At 39.6% G+C, this 22,572-nt stretch overlaps 2 protein-coding genes across 3 annotated transcripts in view; one reads left to right on the forward strand and one right to left on the reverse strand.

The window, feature by feature from the left end:
- Window positions 1–20: 20 nt before the first annotated feature.
- On the forward strand, window positions 21–7,924 carry spx (spexin hormone). Its single transcript, XM_023277719.3, has 6 exons — window positions 21–1,580; window positions 1,999–2,082; window positions 2,254–2,311; window positions 4,984–5,046; window positions 5,175–5,261; window positions 7,712–7,924. Exons 1-6 carry the CDS (start codon window positions 1,575–1,577, stop codon window positions 7,774–7,776), a joined length of 363 nt encoding a protein of 120 aa, XP_023133487.1. The 5' UTR covers window positions 21–1,574; the 3' UTR covers window positions 7,777–7,924.
- Window positions 7,925–9,233: 1,309 nt separating this feature from the next.
- Window positions 9,234–22,572, reverse strand: part of gys2 (glycogen synthase 2) — a 34,035-nt gene continuing 20,696 nt past the window's right edge. The window contains exons 6-17 of one of the 2 annotated variants that reach the window (XM_055006735.1): window positions 21,705–21,822; window positions 21,401–21,521; window positions 21,190–21,296; window positions 20,452–20,511; window positions 20,219–20,297; window positions 18,038–18,151; window positions 16,739–16,865; window positions 15,673–15,768; window positions 15,375–15,538; window positions 14,044–14,124; window positions 13,577–13,623; window positions 10,512–10,651 (exon numbers count right to left, since the gene is read on the reverse strand). In XM_055006735.1, coding sequence (XP_054862710.1) covers window position 10,651; window positions 13,577–13,623; window positions 14,044–14,124; window positions 15,375–15,538; window positions 15,673–15,768; window positions 16,739–16,865; window positions 18,038–18,151; window positions 20,219–20,297; window positions 20,452–20,511; window positions 21,190–21,296; window positions 21,401–21,521; window positions 21,705–21,822 — 1,115 coding nt within the window. In that variant the 3' untranslated portion in view covers window positions 10,512–10,650. Of the gene's footprint in view, window positions 10,652–13,576; window positions 13,624–14,043; window positions 14,125–15,374; window positions 15,539–15,672; window positions 15,769–16,738; window positions 16,866–18,037; window positions 18,152–20,218; window positions 20,298–20,451; window positions 20,512–21,189; window positions 21,297–21,400; window positions 21,522–21,704; window positions 21,823–22,572 lie in introns of both variants that reach the window. The other variant, XM_023277711.3, reaches the window with a different exon arrangement.

Here is a 22,572-nt window from a genome sequence, read left to right on the forward strand (position 1 = left end):
ACCAACTCTTTACTCTTGCGGAGCTGTTGAGGGGGTCATGGGAGTTTGACCTGCAAGTCTACATGTGTTTTTGTGGATCTGGAGAAGGCCTACGCCCCCCAAGGGGCTCTGTGGGAGGCACTGCGGGAGTATGGGGCACCGGTACTGGAGCGGTTTGCGGCTGAGTGTGAAGCGGCGGGGATGCGGATCAGTACCTCCAAGTCCGAAGCCATGGTTCTCTGCCGGAAACTGGTGGATCGCTCCCTCTCGGTTGGGGGGGAGTTGCTTCCCCAAGTGAAGGAGTTCAAGTATCTCGGGATCTTGTTCACGAGTGTTGGGAAAATGGAGTGTGAGATGGACAGGCAGATTGGTGCAGCGTCAGCAGTAATGTGGGCGTTGTATCGAATTGTCGTGGTGAAGAGGGAGCTGAGCCGTAAGGCGAAGCTCTCAATTTACCAGTCCATCTACGCCCCAACCCTCACCTATGGTCATGAGCTCTGGGTAGTGACCGAAAGAACGAGATCTCGGATACAAGCGGCTGAAATGAGCTTCCTCCGTAGGGTGGCTGGGCTCAACCTTAGTGATAGGGTGAGAAGCTCAGACATCTGGAGGGAGCTCGGAGTAGAGTTGCTGGTCCTTCGCATCGAAAGGAGCCAGTTGAGGTGGTTTGGCCATCTGATTCGGATGCCTCCAGGGAGACTTCCTCTGGAGGTTTTCCGAACACGTCCGCCTGGGAGGAGACCCCAGGGCAGACCCAGAACACGCTGGAGGGATTACATATCTCGTCTGGCCTGGGAACGCCTCGGCATCCCCCAGGAAGAGCTGGAAAGCATCAGGATAGTAAAATTAAAAATAAAAAAAAACCAATGTCTACACTGGATTTCTGATTCATTTAATGCTATCTTCAGTGGAAAAAATGCTTTTCTTTCAAAAATATGGACATTTCTAAGTGACCCTAAACTTTTGAACGATAGTGAATGTGTACTTCATAGCCAGCTGTAACACTGTTCCAAACAGCTTGTATAGGGGGACATGCAGGAAGACAGGGGTCAGGTAATGTCCTCACACTTAGTGGTTCCTAGTGATAGAAATGCAGTGCCCTCACTCTGATTCACTCCTGCAGCCTCTGGATCACTTCTTCCATTGCAGGCTGTGTTGCCTTGATTCATAAAATCCAGCTCTCATTCCTCCATATCCTGCTCCAGTGAGCAAGGTGCAAACATATCAATATTACCACGGAGGGAAATATTGGGCTCTTATCCACGGTGGCACCAGCCAGCACCAGCTCGCATTTTATATTAACTGCCTGCAGCTCCAACATGACTAATGCTGAAAAACTACAGGCTGGATGTGAAAGTGCTGATGGCAGCTGATTTAATTCAGAAATATTTACAGTATAGTACAGCTCTCAGTGGAAGCAGCAGGATCGATCGGTGCCTCCAATCATTCTCTCACTAACCACCCCCTTTCATCAGACTGATGTGACCTATTGGAGCCCACAGGAGGATATAAATGTGGGAGAGAACCACCCCCAGACATCACCCTGAACCTGGAGCAGTCTCTGCAGGACGCCAGGCTCTCAGCACTCTGACACCATGAAGGTAAGAACAATGCAGCTAAACTTACTCAACTAGGTGGGGAAATGTGTGCAGGGAGCTGGTTCCTCTTTTAAAAATCTTATTTTTACCACCTGGTCTAGAAGCACTATTTTGTTCAAGACAAGTTTGAAACCTAAGAAGATGATATACAATTTTACTGAGGATGTGCATTTAGAAAGAAGGATTGCATTTTTTAAAGAGAGAAAGAAAATCAGAACAAGAAGAATTAACTTTAGAGAAGTCAGGAAAACATTTGAGGGCTGCTTAGAACTTGTCAATTTTAAGGCATTCCATGCATCACCTGACAGTGGATGAGAAGCCCATTTTTCGAAATGTGTTTTGGATTCACATATGTGCTCTTTGTGATATTACATTGCAGTTATTTTCAAATTTACGGAATGAATGTGTCTGTCTCCTGCAGACTCTGAGGACCATCACACTAACTTATGTTCTCACCCTGCTACTGTTGGCAACGTTCATCTCACAGTCATGGAGCGCACCAAAGGTATACCAAAAAAAAAATATATATATATGTGTGTGTGTGTGTGTGTGTGTGTGTGTGTGTGTGTGTATAAAACCATTTTTTTAACCATCATTTAAAAATGGCCGAGTTACCAGACAAATAATGTGCACAGGTTTAAGTTCAACCAAAAGCGTCCTTTGTTTCTCACTAAAGGGCTCCTATCAGCGGAGAAACTGGACCCCGCAGGCCATGCTGTACCTGAAGGGCACACGTATGTATCCGTGTTGGACTACTGCCATCACATGTCTGGAAGGAAACACTAGGTTCAAAATGAAATGAATAGATAGACAGTGGTCTGTTTTTTAAAAGTTTTTATCTGTCAGCGTGGCAGCATGGCTCTTTACAGACAGGGAACACATAACATGATCACTCTGTGTTCAGGTGAGGATCATTTATTATTATTATTATTATTATTATTATTATTATTATTATTATTATTATTATTATTATTATTATTATTATTTAATCAACTGCTGTTGTTCCATTGGCATAGATGCACACACCTCACTCTCTTTAGAGATACTTCTTTGGCTCCTGCTGCTGTCTGATGCTGCAGGTATTTAATAAATTCAGAGGAAAGACTCCTACAGACAACAAACTCAAGTTCAAGTCCTGCTAACTAGGGATGTCTGATATTGGCTTTTTTGCCGAAAACCGATATGCTGATATTGTCCAACTCTCAATTTCCAATTCCAATATCAACCGATACCAATGTCGATATATGTGGACTTGGAAATAATTCCAAACCACAGATATATTGTTAGTCAGGCACAGCAAGCTTGTTACTGCAGGACCACTTGCAGGGCTTTAAGTGAAAAATTATCCAAAATTTGAACTTTTATGGTTTGGGGTGGGGGTGGGGGTACAATCTAGTTAACTAATAAGAAATGAAGATATCTGCATTCAGAAACTCAGAATGCAGATTCTAAGCTATTTCTTCGTTCTTTCTGACATCTTTTACTTCTTCCATTAGTGTTGAGGCAGTGTTCACATTTCTGTTTGCCAGATGTTGACTTACTCTGGCCGTATCATCATAAAAAACGAACAAGCACATGAAGAATTGTGCCCATGCTCTGTCTAGTGGCTTCGTCAATATTCAATGAAAACACACATTTTTTTTGGAGCTTTTCAGAAATACTTCTCTTAAATGCTGGTGCTATGCCATGTGTAGTTATGAAACCAGCATGCTGATTTCACACGGACAGTTTTGACAAAGCATTTTTATCTTCAGCACAGATTAACAAGTGGCTAAGATCTGGTGAACGACAAGCCGTGTTCTGTAATGAACTTGCACCCGCGTGTTTTTAAATCACAAACCCAGTCAGTCTGGTCTCGGTACCTCAGCGGTGACTGTTGCTCCCGGTGGCTAAGATCTGGTGAACGACAAGCCGTGTTCTGTAATGAACTTGCACCCGCGTGTTTTTAAATCACAAACCCAGTCAGTCTGGTCTCGGTACCTCAGCGGTGACTGTTGCTCCCGGAAAAGCAGTTGTGAGTTTCGGAGGACAGCAGCTCTGTGGGTCTGACACGTGGCGTGGCAGCACTTTTTTGCCGCTAGTTGCATACATGAGGTGTTTTTTAACACACAGTACAGAAGCAAACACCCGGATCCTTCAGTTTTTTACACCAGCAACCAAAGGGGTTTCCGTCTCTGTTTAACTCTTCCAACCACGCGAAGCGCCATTTACTTTTACTCCGCCAAGGAACGCAGTGAAGTTATGTGACGATCAGCGTACGTTTGTCCTTCCGTCTATTTGTCGGTACGCAACATTACTCAAAAAAGCTCAATAACGGATTTGTGTGAAATTTTCAGGGAAGGTCAGAAATAGGAACAAGGACCAAGTGATTAGATTTTGGCAGTGATGCGGCTTATAGTCTGGATCCACGGATTTATTAAAGATTTCTGTGTCACTGCGTCACTATAACCATGACAACAATGGACTCACCTGTAGCTGGATCGCAACGTCTTTCTAAGACCCGCCCCCACTCTACTTCCCATTGGCTAGTGATATTAGTTTGGTTCCCCTCATTCCATTGGTAGACGAACTCAACTGGCAATGTAGTCCAATCTTTCTTTTTCTCGAGCCCAACGCCGGCGCCGCGTGCTGGAACCCCGACATGGTTGTTTACACACTTCATGACGCAGTTTGATGATGTGATCGTTTGCGCACCAGTAAATGAAATCCAGGCATTATTTTATCAGTTTTCATAATAGCCAAAAAAACCCGATAACGATATTGACCGATAATGCATTTTTATGCCAATATCAGGCCCTACTGCTAACATTTTGTTAAAACCTAGTTTACATTATTATTGATCCTAATAATCTGATCTGTTCTGTCTTGATCACAGTAAAATTTTATTTTATATGGACATTTCAGTTTGGAACAGTTGTAGAACTGTAAATAAAAATGTCTGAGAAAGGCATGCAAGTTGTGTTGTTTGTTCTCTATGATGTTTTCAGACCAGTATAGGTGTTGAAATGTAGAAATACAGAAATATAAAACGCATCATCCAACAAAGTATATTGTGTGTGTATCTGGTAATGTGACAGCATGCAGTTCAGGCTTGTGCCGTGTTGAAAATGATGCAAGTCTGATCTACTAAGATTGTTGTTGTGACATTTACAGAAAATGAGCAGGATGTTCTTTCAGACATAAAGCTGATATGTTCGGCTGCCGTCAGATGAACAGAATGTGCAGAGAAAGGCTTGTGTGATGTAATCAGAAAACCATTATTGTTCCTGCAAGCAATGTCACAAGAAATCAGTCATAGTCACTGTGAAATACAAACTGCCGGGACTAAATAACATCATCTTTTTGATATGTAAAATATAATTCCCTCCCGTTTTTTTTTTTTGTTGTTGTTGTTTTTTTTTTTTAGAGGGACGCAGGTTCATCTCAGAGGACCGAAAGGAGGGAGATGTCTATGACACACTGCATTTAGGTACAGTAAAGCTTACTATTCAAAAATGTTTCTGGAGTTAACATTAATTATGAAGACAGTTTTTCATTGTTAGTGGGTGGATCACACAGTGGACTGATAATATGTGTGTGGTGTTTGTTGCCGATCAGAGACCCGCAGTCAGAACACAGAGAAGCTGAGTGTGGATCAGGCTGCTACCGTCCTGCTGAACTTCCTGCAGCAGGCCAGAGAGGGAGGTGAGAGCAGCATCCATATATATATATATATATATATATATAGTATATATATATATATATATATTATATATTAGGGCTGGGCACATTAACGCGTTATTGTCGCGTTAACGTAGCCGTTCATTTTATCGTGCATTAACGCAATTTTTAAAAAATATTTTTGTAACGGACTGATATTGTTGTTGATGTTGAGGTTTCAATGTTTATTGTTCAGTACCAGATTTACCTAATGTCAGTGAACCTGCCATGGTTAGTTAGCTTACCTCTGATTGGCTCAGAGTCAGCAGTTGTGTGTGTGTGTGTGTGTGTGTGTGTGTGTGTGTGTGTGTGTGTGTGTGTGTGTGTGTGTGTGTTACTCTGTGCTGGGCCCAGCATGTGTGTCGAGAGAGAGAGAGCTGAGAACGGTGGCTAATTCTGGAGCTAAGTTATGGGGTTTTTGTAGTTATTCTGGCGTTGGCTACGGCGCACAGTAGCCTGTGTGAAGGTTCAGTAAACCACCAGAGAACCAGAGAACGTTTCACTCATTCATCACAGAGGGACGTCATCATGTCTCGCCCAAACTAATAGTGGAGGAAGGTTTCAACAGACTGGCTGCATTCAGCGTATGGGAGAAATACAGATAAACTAAAACAAGACAAGCTAACAGCCGCAGAGAACTAGTTAGCTATAGACTGCATTCTGATTAGTATTGTCGAAGATGGTGTGAGGACCAACGAATGGCGCCACGTGTGAGCCTCAACCTGCATCACTGGAAGGTTTTTGTGATTGACGACATAAACCAGGACAAGAGTCCCTGATGCAAAGTTCGAGTCCAACCCACAGCCATTCGCTCTTTTCCCCATGATTCCTGTCACTCTCCGCTGTCCTATATAACAAAGCCTTAAAAGGCCATAAAAAGAAGTACAAACATGGACTTCACAGACTAAAAAGTCTTCTTCAGTCAGTTCCAGCTGTGGACTTTTTCACCTCTCCAACAGGGACAGCTGCTACTGAACATAGACTGTTTATGCTGCTCCCTGATAGAAGAAAAATGTTTCTGCTATAATGTTATGATCGTGGCTCTGGAATCCGAGAGTAACTTGTTTTTATATATATATATAGATATATATATATATATATATATATATATATATATATATATATATATATATATATATATATATATATATATATATATATATATATATGTATATATATATTATATATATACCAGATAAAATGTTAATGCCACTGCAGTGACAAATAGCTCTGGCTTGATTTGATTACATTAATGTTTAAGTTGAGATTTACAACAAATGTTTTAACTGCTGCTGTGTGAAGGGAATACTGCTGCTAAAAAGCACTTTATTTGTTTAAAGTGTTTGCAAACCAAATGTTATCATATCTTTGTTTATATAGCAGTACTTTAAAAAAATAAAAGTGCAGAATACACTGCTTTTAAGCTCATTATTTAATTGTACGCATAACAGCGCGTTAATCGCGATTAATTGCAGAAAAGCATGCGATTAATCGCGATTAAATATTGTAATTGTTGCCCAGCACTAACACATATATATATATATATATATATATATATATATATATATATATATATATATATATATATATATATATATATATATATATATATATATATATATATATATATATATATATATATGAGATTGACATCCCCTGGTCTTTCCAGACAATGATTGTGAACAATCCATGACACTTTCAGGTCTCAGCTTTCCAAAGGGGGCAGTACAAGGTATTAACTCTGCAGGGTGCCCAAACTTTTGCAGACGCCATTATTGTGTTTTCTGTTATTTTGAAAGTGTAAATGATGGAAATAAAATCTAACATTTTTTTGACATATAAGAATGTCTCATATGTAATTTGATGCCTTTTGGAGATTTTTCCATCTTTCCTTGCCTTCTTTATGCACATTAATACAAATTTTTACCTGGGGTGCCCAAACTTTCAATCCCCACTGCATATATATATGCACCATGAAAACTCAGTATGAAACAAACAATCATATCAGTTATTTCCACTTTACACCTTTTACTCCTGGATGTGAAAGCTAGATAGACAGATATATAGACAGAGGATAATGTTTACAGAAATATTAGTATCTGGATTCCACGAATAGGGTTTAAAAAAGGAGGGAGTGCCATGGGCTTCCCCCATTCACTGAGACATTTAAGGATCTCACTAAGCTTTCAAAGTGAAACTCAAGGAGAGTGACATGGTCCGGGGTAAAAAAGCATACCTGTAAAAAAACAAATACCTGTAAAGAGCTTCAGGACAAGTATAAGCCCATAAATGTGTGTCTTAAAGCTACAAAATGTTAAAGAGAATGAACTCCTCATGAAAGATTTCATGTTTTTTCTCCTGGTATTTTTATTTTCAAGACTTGCATATATTTTAATTTCATAATTTAATGTTAATTGACTCTCTCTGTCCTCTAGCCGATGAGAATCCAGACGAGGTGTATTTCCAGGAGCTGCCAGTGTGGAAGAGAGAATACTTCTGATAGTGTTTGTAAAGCCGTCACACAGCATCGTCTTTGATTTAAAGTGTTCTGTTCTGCGCGAAGGAGGGGAACAGCTGTTTTATAAATATTACTTCTCTGACAAAGTTTGAAATGTGCCGTTTTAATAAAAAGATTTGAATTCATAGCACTACTGGTCTGAGGTTGTCTGAGGTTTTGAATTTTTTTTTTTTTTTTTAACAAAACACTGGGGGTATTTTTATATTACTATAATGTGTAAATTTCAAGTGTACACCAGTAGTATAGTGAAAAGTCAATCAAGATTTCTATTGTTAGTAATGTAAAAAAAAGGACATTAGTATTAAGAGAGCTGTAGAATTTTAGTCTTTTAAAAACAACTAATTATCATATTTAATGTCACACAACACTTGTTGGTATTTCCTTTAAGTTCTTTGGTTTGAGGAATAAGACAGAATGTACCTTTACTTATACAATACCATTCGAACGTTTGGACACACAGCTTTGCCAGTTTCATAATGTCTTCAATTTAAATTTTGAAGACTTCATTTCCTAAACTCTGGTTTACTTTTGTGCACCTATTATGCACCTTTTACTATGGCAATGTATTTATCCATCCATCCATTATCTGTACATTGCTTATTCCTCTGTCGGGTCACGTTCAGGCTGGAGTCTATCCCAGCTGACTGTAGGGGTGAAGGCAGAGCACACCCTGACAGGTTCAGTGTATTTATGTAAAGGAAATACAAAATTCAGGCCCCAGATGAAAAATCCAAATATATTGGAATATATTGACTTTCAGGCAATTGCTGTTCTTTTAAATGTTCATCCTTATTTAGTTGAGCTCTTCTCATTTGATATGATTTCTGTTGTGTCAACACAACATCCTGAGAACTGGCACTTTATTTTTCATCTTTGTGTATGACAGAAGTCTGAGACCTCTGTAAGCACCATTTATACATTCAAATATACAAATGGGCTCATTGTCATCCTCCTCCACTTAAAAACATGTATTTAAGTCCTAATGTAACATCAAGAAGACAGCCAGCACTTTCTAGGGATGCTAAAGAACATAGGGAAATCCATAAACTTTCATTAGAAAATGGTGGGCATTGAAGCCTGTACATTTTATGACAACAGAGGAGGCCATTGACCAAATATTAGACTATTACTTCAGTTTAGCAAGATTTTGAAATGTCCTGTAATTTTAACCTCTTAAAACCCCACACAACGCATTTTTTTCAGTGTCCTTTTTAGTGGATAGCAGGTCTTTCTAGCTCTCAAAAGCAGAGAGCTGTATGAAGCACTAAAGATTATATTCCTAAATGTGGAAGGAGTATAATCTAATAAGCTTTGATTGTACTTCCTGGTGGTCGTGCACACAGGCAGCTGTGGACACCATGGGCTAAGGATACTCTGAACATTTTTGAAAACACTAGGCATAATGACAAAAGCATAATGAAATAAAGCAAACTTTAAAGTAGCATTCCGTATTTTATTTCAGATTGAATGCACTGAAACACAAAACCTGAAGAACATAAAATGTCTTATTGTCCAAATAATATTTGCAGTCTGGGTTAGGGTTGAAAACAGTCACATGGAAAACATGTCAAAGTGAGCCACAGAGAAACAGTTGTCTGTCCATTACATAAGGACAGTGGTATGTAGCAGGGCTGTCCCAGTTAATGTGATCATATTCCAACCAAGTATTATATACATCATCATACAGGAATTTGTTGAAATTGGCTGATCTTTTCTCATAAACCTAACAGACATTGACCTTCTATCAATTATTAAGACAACTAAAATGAAATCTTTGGTCTTTTGTCGAAGCGTTGCATGAGTGCACTACTGATAGTTTACTGAAATCATTGAAACAATCAGAACATCAGTAAATTCTAGAATGCATGTTTTTAAGGGTGAAAACCTTTCAGAAACACCTGTTTTGTAGTTTGAAGTAGATATTGCTATATGTGTTGGACCCTTACTGTGTGTATTTAACACATGTTGAATTATTATATCTCACAACAACACAAACTGTGGACCACAATGAAGGTTATTGTACTAAACGCAGTTATTTCCTCTGTGCATTTAGAGTTAGATAAAGTCATTGTGAACAACCATGTATGCTGTCAGTGGTTCATCTCTCTTTAAGTTCATCATGTCAAATGAACAACTTAAAGAGTGACTCTTCAAAATGAGAATATTGAAAAGCAAAGCAGATCTGTCTGTAACAGATAACATTCTACTTGATATCTTCCATTTAGTCAACTCACTTTTTCATGTTCAGTTAACATTTTCAAAGGCCGTGAAATGGCTTCAAGCTAATTATCCAACCTCAGTTCAATACATTCATCTTTCTAAGGCAGCAGAGGAGCATGTTTAGAAAGTTTGAAATGATTTACAGTGTACTAGTATTGCTATCCATTTCAGGAGCTTTTCAAAAATGTTTTAAATCTATGAACTTCCATTAAAAAAAAACTTGTTTTCAGGTGATTAGGTGAAGGGCTGCATTGTGTCCTGGCAGCTGTATAAGTGGAAGTGCAGTAGGTGATGGCATGGGCAGGAGGAGATATGATCTCTGTCACTAGTGTAGACTGCATCTGCTAATCAGACGCTGATTTTTATGTCCAGCAGAAAAGGCTGATTGTCTAAACCTGTGTATAAACAGCAGTAAATCTCAGTTTCCAGACTCTCCTGGCTGCTTCTTCTTACCCTCCGGTACGGTGCCCAGCACAAAAGGTGCCTTGATGTTCAGCCGGTCCCTCTCAGCCTCCTCGTCTTCATCATAGGGCTCATCGTCATCCTCCTCCACATCGCTGTGGTGGGGGGTGGAGTGGATGGAGGCAGAAGGAGAGGGGGGCACTGAGTAGGGCCGGGGGTACCGGAAACCCTCCGTCTGTGGAGACCAGAGAGTCTCAGTTATTGTAAGTCAGTGTTTGCCAATTAGGACTATATTAAAGCTCAGGTTATCTTAAAAAAAAAAAAAAAAAAAAAAAAAAAATTAAAAATTGAAATTGCATAGATGTAAATCTATATTGTCGATTCCTCTGGAATATGAAGATCTATGAAGTTCCTTGGGTGGCTCTCCACCCACCCCTCCCCACTCACTGCAGCTTCAGCTCACCTGTGTCTGATTAAACACAGTCTACGCAACATGTGATAATATTGGAGTAACTGAGACAAGCATGTTTGAAAAGGAATACAATTTAGAACAATGATGCAGAATGCTTCATCCTGCAAGTTGACAGGGTTGGTTTTAGGTTTGTTCCATATGAAACCCCAAAATTGTCATTGGTACACTGTAGTTTAAAGATCAAAATGGTCAGCCATGGTGTGGACTGCCATTCCCTGATGCTGTCTTCAAGCATGTAAACCTCGTCACATAGACATGCTAAATCAAAAACTAGATTTTCTTTTCTAATGTATGTCATAAGACTTTCTATCTATGGCCTCATTCATGTTGCCAGTCTTCCATTCTACCACATCGAAAAGGGCCACTGAAGTTCACTTCTTCATGCTCATGAAACCACTTTGAGACAAGTTTTGCTTTGTGCCATGGAGCATTATTCTGTTGGAAGCAGCCAATAGAAGATGCTAAACTGTAGCTATAAAGATATGCACATCATCAACAACAGTAACCGCACATTCTATGGCATTCAGACCAGGTTTTTGTATTAAGGCACTCAAAATGTGCCAGAAATATGTCCCATACAACTACATGAGCAGCAGCAGCAGCAGCAGCAGCAGCAGCAGCAGCAGCAGCAGCAGCAGCAGCAGCAGCAGCAGTGCAGACTGGTCTTTTCTACCCTCATAGCTAGTTTCTTTGGTTTTTCCCTCCTCCTGTTCTTTTCTGTATTGTTACCACCATCTTTTACTTTTCAGTCTTTTCCCTTATCTTATTCCCTTGTCACTTTCTACTTCCTTTTTCCTTGTATTTACTCACTCTTTCACTTTTTCCTTTCTTTCCCTCCCTCTCTGCTCCCTTTTCAAACACTCATGGTAATGAACTAACGAAAGCTTCATCACATTGCAGCTGTGAAGTATTTATTTATAATGTTTGTATCAGTGTGTGCATCCATCAGAACTACAAACAGCGGAGGAAGAGCAAAAGGAGGATTGGCACCTGCACATTCCCTGATGATGTCTTGTCCTTCAGCCAAATGTTAGACTGTCAATTAAAGCCTGACAAATGTGTGTAAACAGTAAGAACCGTGTGTGTCATGGGAGGGATTCTCATGTACATTGTCAAGATGCATGGAGGTATGAGATCCCAGAATCAGCCACAGGGGTGAGACTCTGGCAGAATAACAACTAAATAAGGGAATGCATTGTGATATTATAACCTGTGATTTATAATCAAATTATGCCATAACCCAATGAATGTGATTAAGCTAACTCAAATACCTATTTTTATAATCCTTGTTTAAAAGTACATAAATCAACAGGGTAACTCACTGAAGAGTGATGAATTTGATTCTTATTTTTATAATCTTTGTTTAAAAAGTAACCAAGTCAGAACAGCAACTGACATCAGCTTCTCCTTTTTCCCGACTGGAGGCCTGCTCTCAGTTGCAGATGGAACAAATACATTAATAGAGAATTGAGACTGGGTGAAAGAGCACAAACAGTTCATAACAGGTAGTTTTGGTTCCTCGGAGCATGGAGAGGTCATGTGGCCAGTAAGGCGGAAGAGTGCGCGAGTTGGGAGGGGGGAGAGATGAAGTCATTGCTCAAGTTAATTTAGTATGAGATCATTGCGTATGTAAATTAAGGGTGCTGTCATTGCATATGTAAAACCTGAAGGGGGTTCAGTTTGGTATAAAGTACACCTGATAAAGAAGCAAGTTGGGAGTTGTTGCGAGGTAGCCACTCAGTGGCAACAGGTCCGATCAGAGAGGATTTTAACACGCAACTTGGAGGGGTGATTAAACGTGATCTGCAAAGGAATAACTGTTCCACTGGGATAATGGACTGAAGGAATGCTCTTTCTGCACTGGTTGAGGATTACAGAGAACTGTGATCTATAAATAACACTCACTGAAGGAACATTACTGAACTCTATTTTCTCCGAGAGGAACAAGACCAGAATGGATTATACAAAGTTTTTATTGGCCCAAATGACAATAAAGGATTCAAGCAGATCTAAATTTGGACTGAACACCCCCCGCTCCCCCCTGAGCTGGGAGCCTCGGAGGCTCATTGGTCTTCAGGTGAGCAGCCGACTACGACCGATCCAACTGTTCTCCCCCTCCAAATTATGTAATCTGGGTGATTATTATTATTATTATTATTTTATATGTAAGCATAGTTCCATTCATGAGTCACATTAATCAATCAGAGGAGTATTAATGTTTGTTTTAAATCAGTCTCATTGAGTTTTGTGATTTAAGAGCTATGCTGAACCCCTTGCTGAAATTTCATAATAAACATTTATCCTGCAATTAAAGTTAACAGACTCGAAGCTCAATTTATCCCTATCACAATGGTTAATCATATATATATCTTCTCTGGTGGTAAAAAGTCAGGTTAATTTGTGCATTACAACTAAAAAGGTTCTGAATGGTTACTTAAGTCATTGGGGCCGTAGGTGGCCTTTTTTAAACTTATCCTTGGGGTTATTTATGTCCAAACCTCTAAATTTTAAACCTAGCAACTTACCAAGTGCCAAATCCGTTTAGAGGAAAGCTGCCGTTAATAGACGTGACTAGTAAATTAATTTAACCATTCAAAAGTGGCTACTCAGTTGAAATTAATTATCAGAGGAAGCAGGATAGGCGTCTGGATGAAGGCAGTGAGCAGCTAGATGAATATCCTCACCTACCAGCTTAATTGTTCCTCAGAATCCCACCTGGGTAAGATCCCTCTGGGCTGCAGGAACCAGACACATTAGATGGAGAGCTGGTTCAGTGATTCTCTGACGATTAATATAATTAATTTAGGAGAGAACTGCCTTTGGATTTTAACAACATGGATGTGCAGTTAGAGGAGGGCTGGGCAACACACGGTGTTTAACTGTGAGCCATTCAAAGCTAATTGACTGTTTCTGATGCCACTGATATTGTATTGTATTCAGACCAGGTTAACATCTCAGCACTCTTGAGCAGAGACCAAGACTGTGGTGAAGGGGAGCTGGGAGAGAATAGCATACAACCCTAACATTCAGAAATTCCTTAACTCATTTTCAACATATATATGCTTTTTCACTCATCTTTTGTATTAGCTTCTGTACTTACAGCAATAGCAGCAATTAGTAATAATGACTACAATCCCTCCTACATGATTTCTCACCTTCAGAGGGACCATGGGGTCGGTCTTGAACTTCTCAGGGAAAGCTCTACTGAGGGCCAGATGGCGGGCGTGTATGTAGAACTGTTGATCACAAGTCAGCAAGTCCGTGAACAAACTTTAACCAATATATTGCAAGTTAATTTTTAATTTTGAAATTCATTTCAAAGGCAGTGCAGCATGAATCTATGCTGTATGACAGAAAGATTAGCAACATTGTCTGCCATACTATTGAAGACTTCCTGTTTCTATCCCTAAAAATGATATAAAATGAATATTGAATATGTTAGAAAGCAGATGCTTCCCGCATATATCTATCCATTAGCTGTACCTGCTTCATCCTGTCATGGTTTGGGTTAAAAACGACCCTTTCACTTATACCTTCTCCTCTATTTTCTGGGTTACCAGTGTGATGAGTCCCACCCAATGTAATACATGACTGGTTCGCTGATAAGGAGTGACAATAAAGCAATCAATAATTGGCAAGGAATGCTGATTAGAAACATATTTGTGATACTGTGATACACCACAAATGAAAATAATCCAGCATGAGAGATTCATGTTGTTGCTCTTGATTCCAATCACAAAACGTGGTGAAAACTACTGAGTAAAGAATGAGAAAATTGAGGAAAAACTGAGATTTTTCCTGTTTCCTGACCAGTCATTGAAGGAGAAGGTTTCTAGGTCTGTGCTGCCAGTTACACATTTGCCAGGAAAACAGGTGGTGCCTCGCTAATGGCTCACATATGAGGAGGCAATGGGACCATCGGTATAGCAGACTGATGTGTACCTATTATACTATCAACAGAACTCTGTCAGCATTCCGCTCTTAAAGTTTACACAGTCTGTGCCCTGGAATGCAGAAACCACAAATTGGTCCTTTTAGTCAGCGCAGAACAGCTGTGTTTCATATATGTCCACTGGATTATGTGTGCACACCACTACCTTTGTAAAGTAGTCGCTGTACAGAGGTAAATTTTGGGCTGTATGCACAGGGGTGTACACAGAGTCTCAGGGACTTTGGGAGAGTGTGAAACTCACCCTGCTATGTACTTGCAGACATGGAAATTATGTAATTTGCTGTACAGCTTATACAGACCATAATCCACCTTCAGGTATTACAGTTCATTTTCAAACCTGCTGTCTATCATGGCTGGCTTTGGCTTTAAACAAGCATTTATTTCTAATGCTTTGTTGACTATTATTATGTTGAATTTCTATCTTTAGCTCATTTGTGGGGGAGTGAACCAGGATGTAGTGCAGTAGTAGACTGAACATGTCCTGTTATCCATCTTATCAAAGAGCCATTCAGTGTTACAGCAACAGAAACACACCCGTCCCAGGTATCTCCAATCAAGCAGGTCCGACAGCCTCTCAGTTCGGTTCCGTTGGATTATACGCTGACGCCGAGACTGCTGGCAGAAAGTAAACATGAACTGGGTCAGCTGGTTACAGGATTCCTCAGGTGAACGGAACCGCCGGTCCACAATGTAGATACCTGATAGAGAGGAGCAGGAGAAGGACAGACAGACAGTTACTGAACCCTCAGTGTGTGTGTGTGTGTGTGTGTGTGTGTGTGTGTGTGTGTGTGTGTGTGTGTGTGTGTGTGTGTGTGTGTGTGTGTGTGTGTACCATAGGCAGCAGGGTCTGAGACATGCTCCTCCATGAAGCAGCCAAAACCTGACAGGTTGGTGGTCACACTGGGAATACCCATGACACTACACTCACCTGGAGAACACAGGGGCATAGAACACGTGAGAAAAACAACACTGTGTGTATGCAGCATGTGGGTGAAATGGGCACGTGTAAAGGCTTGAGCCCTTTTTAAAAAGGCCAAATCATTATGACCAGATGACTGTGTGAGAGCTTGTTTGAAAGTATAAGACTTGTGAGGTGCAGCAGGTCAGCAATGGTGAGTGCCAGTAGTGGAACAAAACATGAACCAGTGTCTAATCCGACAGGCAACTTCTAGAATTCAAAGGATCTGCTGCTAACATCTTTGTGCCTGATACCACAGAACACCTTCAGAAGTCTTGTAGAGTTTATGTCGTTGTTGGCCTTGAGAAAAAACAACATAGTTTTGGGAGTACATAAAGCAACAATAGCAGTTTAGGAAGATGATCGTCATATGATCTTTTTTAATCACCTTTCAAATGTCTTACATTTGCTGTCAGTAATTTTGAATATCCTGAGGTTTTTGGGCAAATAACCAAGACTCCTACTCTTTCAAGGAATAACTTTTCAAGATGTTTTGAGTAGACTGATGTTATGTCAGATGGGAATCATAAATTGAATCACCAAGTTCCATTTAGTGGTGGTCCTGTTGAACAAAAGTATCATTGTCTACTCTATCACTTTATAATTAGAGACAAGCAGTCATTGTTGACTGTAGGATTAACCTCAATCCTGTTTCTTTTTAGTCACATAGGCCATCCTTACTACAGTAGTTCAATGCATAAAAATGCATGTAGTGTAGACTAAAATAATACTTGTTAGCTTCTGATTGACAGCCTCAAATTCTGCACAAGTGATTTTGCAATTTACACAAATTCCATTATTGCAAAAAGTTGCATGCGATAAACAGATTCTTGCAGTTTGTGTAATAAATGTAGCGTCTCTGGATAGCAGGAACATGAAACACTTGTGTGTGTAGAGGCATGCATGCCTCCATACTACAGGCTACAGTGAGATGGCTTACCAGGTGTGTATCCCCATGGTTCATAGTAGGAAGGGAACACTCCAAGGTTACAGCCACGGACAAAGTCTTCATAGTCCATGGGCAGCAGAGGACTGGTGGAGGACAGGAACTCAGGGTGGAAGATGATCTGAGAGGACACAGACAAGGAGACACAGATGTTGCTTTGTGTTTACTCTGCAGGCTAAATAAATGGCATTTGCTATGGATATTGATTGTTTTTCAAGCATGAATCTTGCCCCTTGACTATCATCTGACACACCATAATATTCAACTCTGCATGCAATGTACATTTTATTGCTGCTGGCTTTCTGTAAAGATTTAAATTTTCATGGTCATCAGCTCATGACCCCTACACACTGTGACGACCTCCTGACCTTTTTTACTGCAATTTTCAGTGCAAAAAATGTAGTCTTATGTTTATATTGTTGTGGGGTTGACTGAGTACATTTATGCTAGCCAGAGGGAGATATGCTTACAATAATTTTATAGATTTTGTATATTTGAAATACAGTCACAACAAATATAGAATTATAAGCTGTCATAATGAAATAGTTGGATGCTAAAGTAAAATTGCTGATATATATACACACAGACACACACACACAGACACACACACATATATATGTATATATATATATACACACACACACACATATATATACATATATATATATATATATATATATATATATGTGTGTGTGTGTGTGTATATATGTACATAGGGGATGTCCATAAAATCTCTTTACAATTTTAAGAATTTATTACAAAGGCAGTAGATAAGATATCTTAACCAGATTTGTTTTATTGTAATCAGTGTATTAAAGTTTGTAATCACATTGAAATTGTGTTTCAGGTATCCTGTTGGTGAATGAGGTACTGTTAAATGAAACCCGACGTTTTCCTCAGATGTTCTTGGTCGCCCACTCCTCCCTTTATCCAACACTGTCCCTGACTCCATAAATTTCTGCACGAATTGAAGGACATGATGGTGGATCTCTTCCATACTTAGTTTTGTAGTTTTGTCTCAATAAACCATGATACACATTGTGCCCTCTCTTGAGGAGTAACCATTTTTTAGGGTTTCATTATATATAAATATATATATACATACATACATACATACATACATACATATATATATATATATATATATATATATATATATATAAATAAAATGAACCACATGAATCTGGTGAATATCTTTTGTCATAAATCAGCTGTCAGATCTATCAACAGATCAGTCACCAGGAATTCACAATGTAAACTAGCTGCAGCACACATACATAATGTGTCATTTACCTTGACACGGTCGTTCCTGGAGTTGAAGAGACCAATGCGTCTGACGTTGGACAAGATGGGATCTGTGGAGTCATCCAGCACGTTGTGAGTGGTCACTGGAGGAAGGCTGTGTCTCTGCAGCCAGGAGAGGAAATGATGTCATTAAGATAGTAAAACAAACTGTGAAAGTGAGGAGCCAGAAGGTGGGACAGGTTAACTTGATCTCTATTTTCTGAGAGATCAAATTTATATCAGTGTCTCTATGTTTTTTCAAGCCTGCTTTTGTGATTAATGTTTAGGAAACCAAAGTGAACCAATTACTACTTACTGACAAGAGCATTTTTGAACTGATCTTTCCTTTGCAGATTGTCCTAATAATGTTAGTCAGTTATTCGGCCTGTACATCTTGCTAGTGGAAACAGCACTGGACAGAGAATTCATGCATCTTCAGGAAAGGTCGACAAAACACAAAAGGTCCTTTATAGTATATATGCACACTCTGAGGAGAGAGTGTCAACTGAATTGCTATAAATATGAATGGTGGGTGTTTGACTCAGTGGTCCATGACTGGTAACCTTTCAGAGTGTGATTCTGGCAAGTATTGATCTGTATTTAAAGCTTGGTCTAATGATATCTGATTACTGTCTCACCCCAGTACACAGCACAGAACACGACCAGAAAAAAGAATTAAAGTGGGAATTCATAGAAAAGTACCTGAGAAACTTAGACTCAAGAAGCATGGAAAACAGTGACAATGCTGAACTGTTCCACCTCCAATTAATCTGCCTCGACGAATTGCTGTTGTGACACAGAGCTGTCTTTAATCGTTAGTGTACATCAGGTCAGCTGAACTTGTTAAATGTGAGAGGCAGCATTGATTTTAAGATATCTGTAGAGCAGGTATTTAATTCTGGGTGGCATTGCCTTAGCTTCCAGTGCCTAATTCCACTGCCTAATCTATGCAAACAAATGACAATAATAAAACTGACATCAGTATCTATTTGACCTACTGTCAACAGTCGGTCACCAGCAGCTAGTGTATTGATGGCTTTCATCTACTATGCATTCTGAATAGCTTTGTCATTTTCACTGCAAATGTAAAAAACTGAGACTAGACTGCACTAAAGATTTTTTCACAAGTATTTTTTCTTTGTGTTTTTTGTGAAATGCCCCTTAACAACAAAAATAAACAAAACTGTCATTTGAAAGAGGGGGTGGAAGGGTAATGGGGAGGGCTAGACATGAAAAACGGCACAGACAGAAATAATCCCAGCAGGACTTCTTCCAGTCACCAATCAAGAGTCTCTATCACACTCTATCACTCCTCACACACTTGTAGTCAATATAGTGTGCACTCCATTTCCAACCGCTGAAATATTGACAGTGGTATACATTAATTTAATTGGGAAAGACCTTTTTATAGGCACTTTGCTTGTAACACTGAGCTCTATCATACATCACCCTGACACAGCCAGTCTATTGACCTGCTGTCTGGAATGGAGGAAGGTAATAAACAGACGCTCGGCTTGGGTGCGACTCCAATGGTAATTCACATTTTTCGCTCAGGGGAATCCCCCTCATGTCTTTTTATAATTTATATCGAGCAGGGGCCATTGCTCACATTGATCACTACTGGGAAATGCCACATCCATTCACAAAAACAAAACTGAGGACGTGACAGTGAGTAGTAGTAGTAGTAGTATTACTCTGCTTGAACACTGCTGTGCAATATACTCGGGTACAGTGTTGTTATTTTATTTATAGATGTACATATGCCAGTTTGGCATGGGAATTTTTTTTATCAGATACAGATAATATCAAAAAATAAGACCATAGTGAGTTTGTTTTTTCAGAACTGTATGAACACTACTACATGTGGTCCAAAATCTACTACAGATCAAATTTCTTATGATGCGACTTCAGCCTGAACAGTCATATTTCACGTGACTTCTATGTTACTATAGATGTCACAATAGTGTCACTCAGTGATCATATTGTAAATGCAGAAACAACACTGTCACTCAGTGAATCAAAACATGGAAAATATCTGCAGTGGAGGTAGTTTGAGGAGGCTTGGAGATGTCCATTGGCATATTGTTGTGCATTATCACTATCGTTAATACGTCATTGTCATCATTAATGTGTATTTGTTGACTGTAGTGCGAAAAAATAGAAGATGGATCAGAAAAAAAGCCACAGTACCTGAGTGGCGTAAATGGCTCTCTTCATAATAGTGAAGTCATCTCTGTCCAGAATGGTGTTCATATCAGGGATCTGCCCTCTGAAGAAAGACAGCAGCAAACACTCAACAGACATAGCAGGGTCTTCATTGGTCACAGAGGACCAGCGCTCATTTCAACAGCAATTATATAATGATGTTTTCTTCCACAAAATCAAAAACACAATGAATTGATTTACAGTGTCCACATACTTACTTTAGCAAAGCATCATACAGCCTTTTGCCAAACTTTTCCTTCACAGCGTGAGCTGTATCCCTGTGAGCAACAAACCTTTAGAAAGTTACCCTTGACAACAATTCGTGCTTCAGCTGCAGTCTTTTTACATCAGAACAATAGTGTTAAAACAGGAAAAGTCTACCAAAAATATAGGGAGTTACTGCATTCCAAAATCACCCATCTGAACAAAAATCATTCACAATAATTTCTTGTGTGCCACTGTTCTGGTTAACAATAGTTGATAAGAATTAGAGTTAAATCAATGTTAGTATGAACAGGAAATAAATCCGTATGGAAGTCACATGGTTTCCTAAACCAAAATCCAACTCTACCTCCCCTCTGTAAGGTTTTGTGGCTCAATTAAACCATCTATCACTTCTACCACTGCTTCTGATGGATGACAATTATTAGTCACATGACCACTTGTGGGAGGCTGAGGCTGTTTTGAGTATTTGATAATGATGTGTTTCAGTAAGAACAGCCTTTTAGTGGAGCTGCTCACTGGTAAATTGGAGCTGTTTTGGTCATGATGTTTTGGCTCAGTAGTTTATATGTGAGTCCAGAGGATGTCTGCTCCCTCTCTGCTTTATCACTTATATGTCTCTGGGTTACAGAGGAAGTCAAACAGATGTATATGATGAAAAATGTGCACAAATTATATGTACAATATAATCTGATTATTCAAAGGAATTATCAATCAAGAGAAACCGGGCATACCAGAGCTGTTTCCGTACTGCCTGTCCCTTCAGCGATTCCACATTGAAGTTGTTGGTTTTAGCCGGCATGATTAAGAAAACTACCACTGTCATATCGTTTCTGTGGACCTGTGGTGAGATTGAGGGATTTTTGTAGTTTTTGTACCTTTGGCTTGGCACATTTGATACATACAGCAAAAGATTACAAAACACATAGAATCTGAGCTCCTTACCCGCAGCAGGTAATTGAGTCTGGACAGTGACTCAAGGAAAATATCAGCTCCCTTGTTGGAGAACTCATACCGTCCAGCAATGAAGAAGAAGAGGGTTTTGTCCAGGTTGAAGTCCAGATGACTGCCAAGAAGACAAATATAGTTAAAATTCTACAAATCCAGTCACTCCATCGATGTTTCATTCAAACTGTGGACCTCCTTCTGTAGTAATGACAAAATAAAATTCTATGGCCTACAAATAAAAACACAGGGTTAATTTTGCATGAAAAGGATCAGAACTAAATGAGTTATCAAGCCCACCTACCCATAGAAGTGTCCTCTGACGAACTCCTGAATGCGGGCCTTGCTGGTGGAGTGCAAGTTCTGAAATTCATGCATAGCTGAGAACTTCTTCACATTTAGCCCATTTGGGGTCACGACATCTAAACCAACACACCAAAAGGAGAGGTTTAATGGCTGGACATTCAGATGCTTACAAAATTTGCCATGTTAGAGAAGTGACAAGAGGAAGCATTAAAACTTTGGCTTCATCCTCTTGGGACCATGAGTGGTCATCTAATTTTTCATATAAATCTGACAAGTAATTTTAGTGATATTAATCTCTGGCCCATGTGCTGGATGGAAGGTCAAATCAACCAACAAATAATCATCACATGTTTAAACCAGAAAAGCACTCAGCATGCAGAACTCCACCAAGGCTGTTCATTCCCCCATATGGCATTGTCAGAAATGCAGCCTCTTTATTTTTCAGAAATGTAGCATTTGTTTATTAGTTATTGATGATCAGAAATCACAGCAACATAGAATGTGGCCATTTAACATAGATGTACTTACAAATAAAATGACCTTGCGCTGAGCACAGGTGTGTGATATGCATGTGTACGTTATGTACGGATACCAAATCACATGACCTAAATATGTAGCGGGTGGCAGGAATTGATGGGACTCAGAAACACCCCCATAATTTAATCAATTGTTCCTTGTATCATTTCAGAGGGATGAGTCCTGATAAGTCCTCAGTGGTGGATTTGTAGTAGGATCACAATCATGTGATCATCAGCAGACAGACAGACGGACAGAACCCAATGCCGATCGTCGCATAACTCCACTGCGTTCCTTGGCAGAGTAGTGAAAATATATTTCTGTTGTGACAATCCACTATCAAAGTTGAA

The sequence above is a fragment of the Amphiprion ocellaris genome, chromosome 21 (assembly GCF_022539595.1).
Source record: "Amphiprion ocellaris isolate individual 3 ecotype Okinawa chromosome 21, ASM2253959v1, whole genome shotgun sequence".
Taxonomy (NCBI): Eukaryota; Metazoa; Chordata; class Actinopteri; family Pomacentridae; genus Amphiprion; species Amphiprion ocellaris.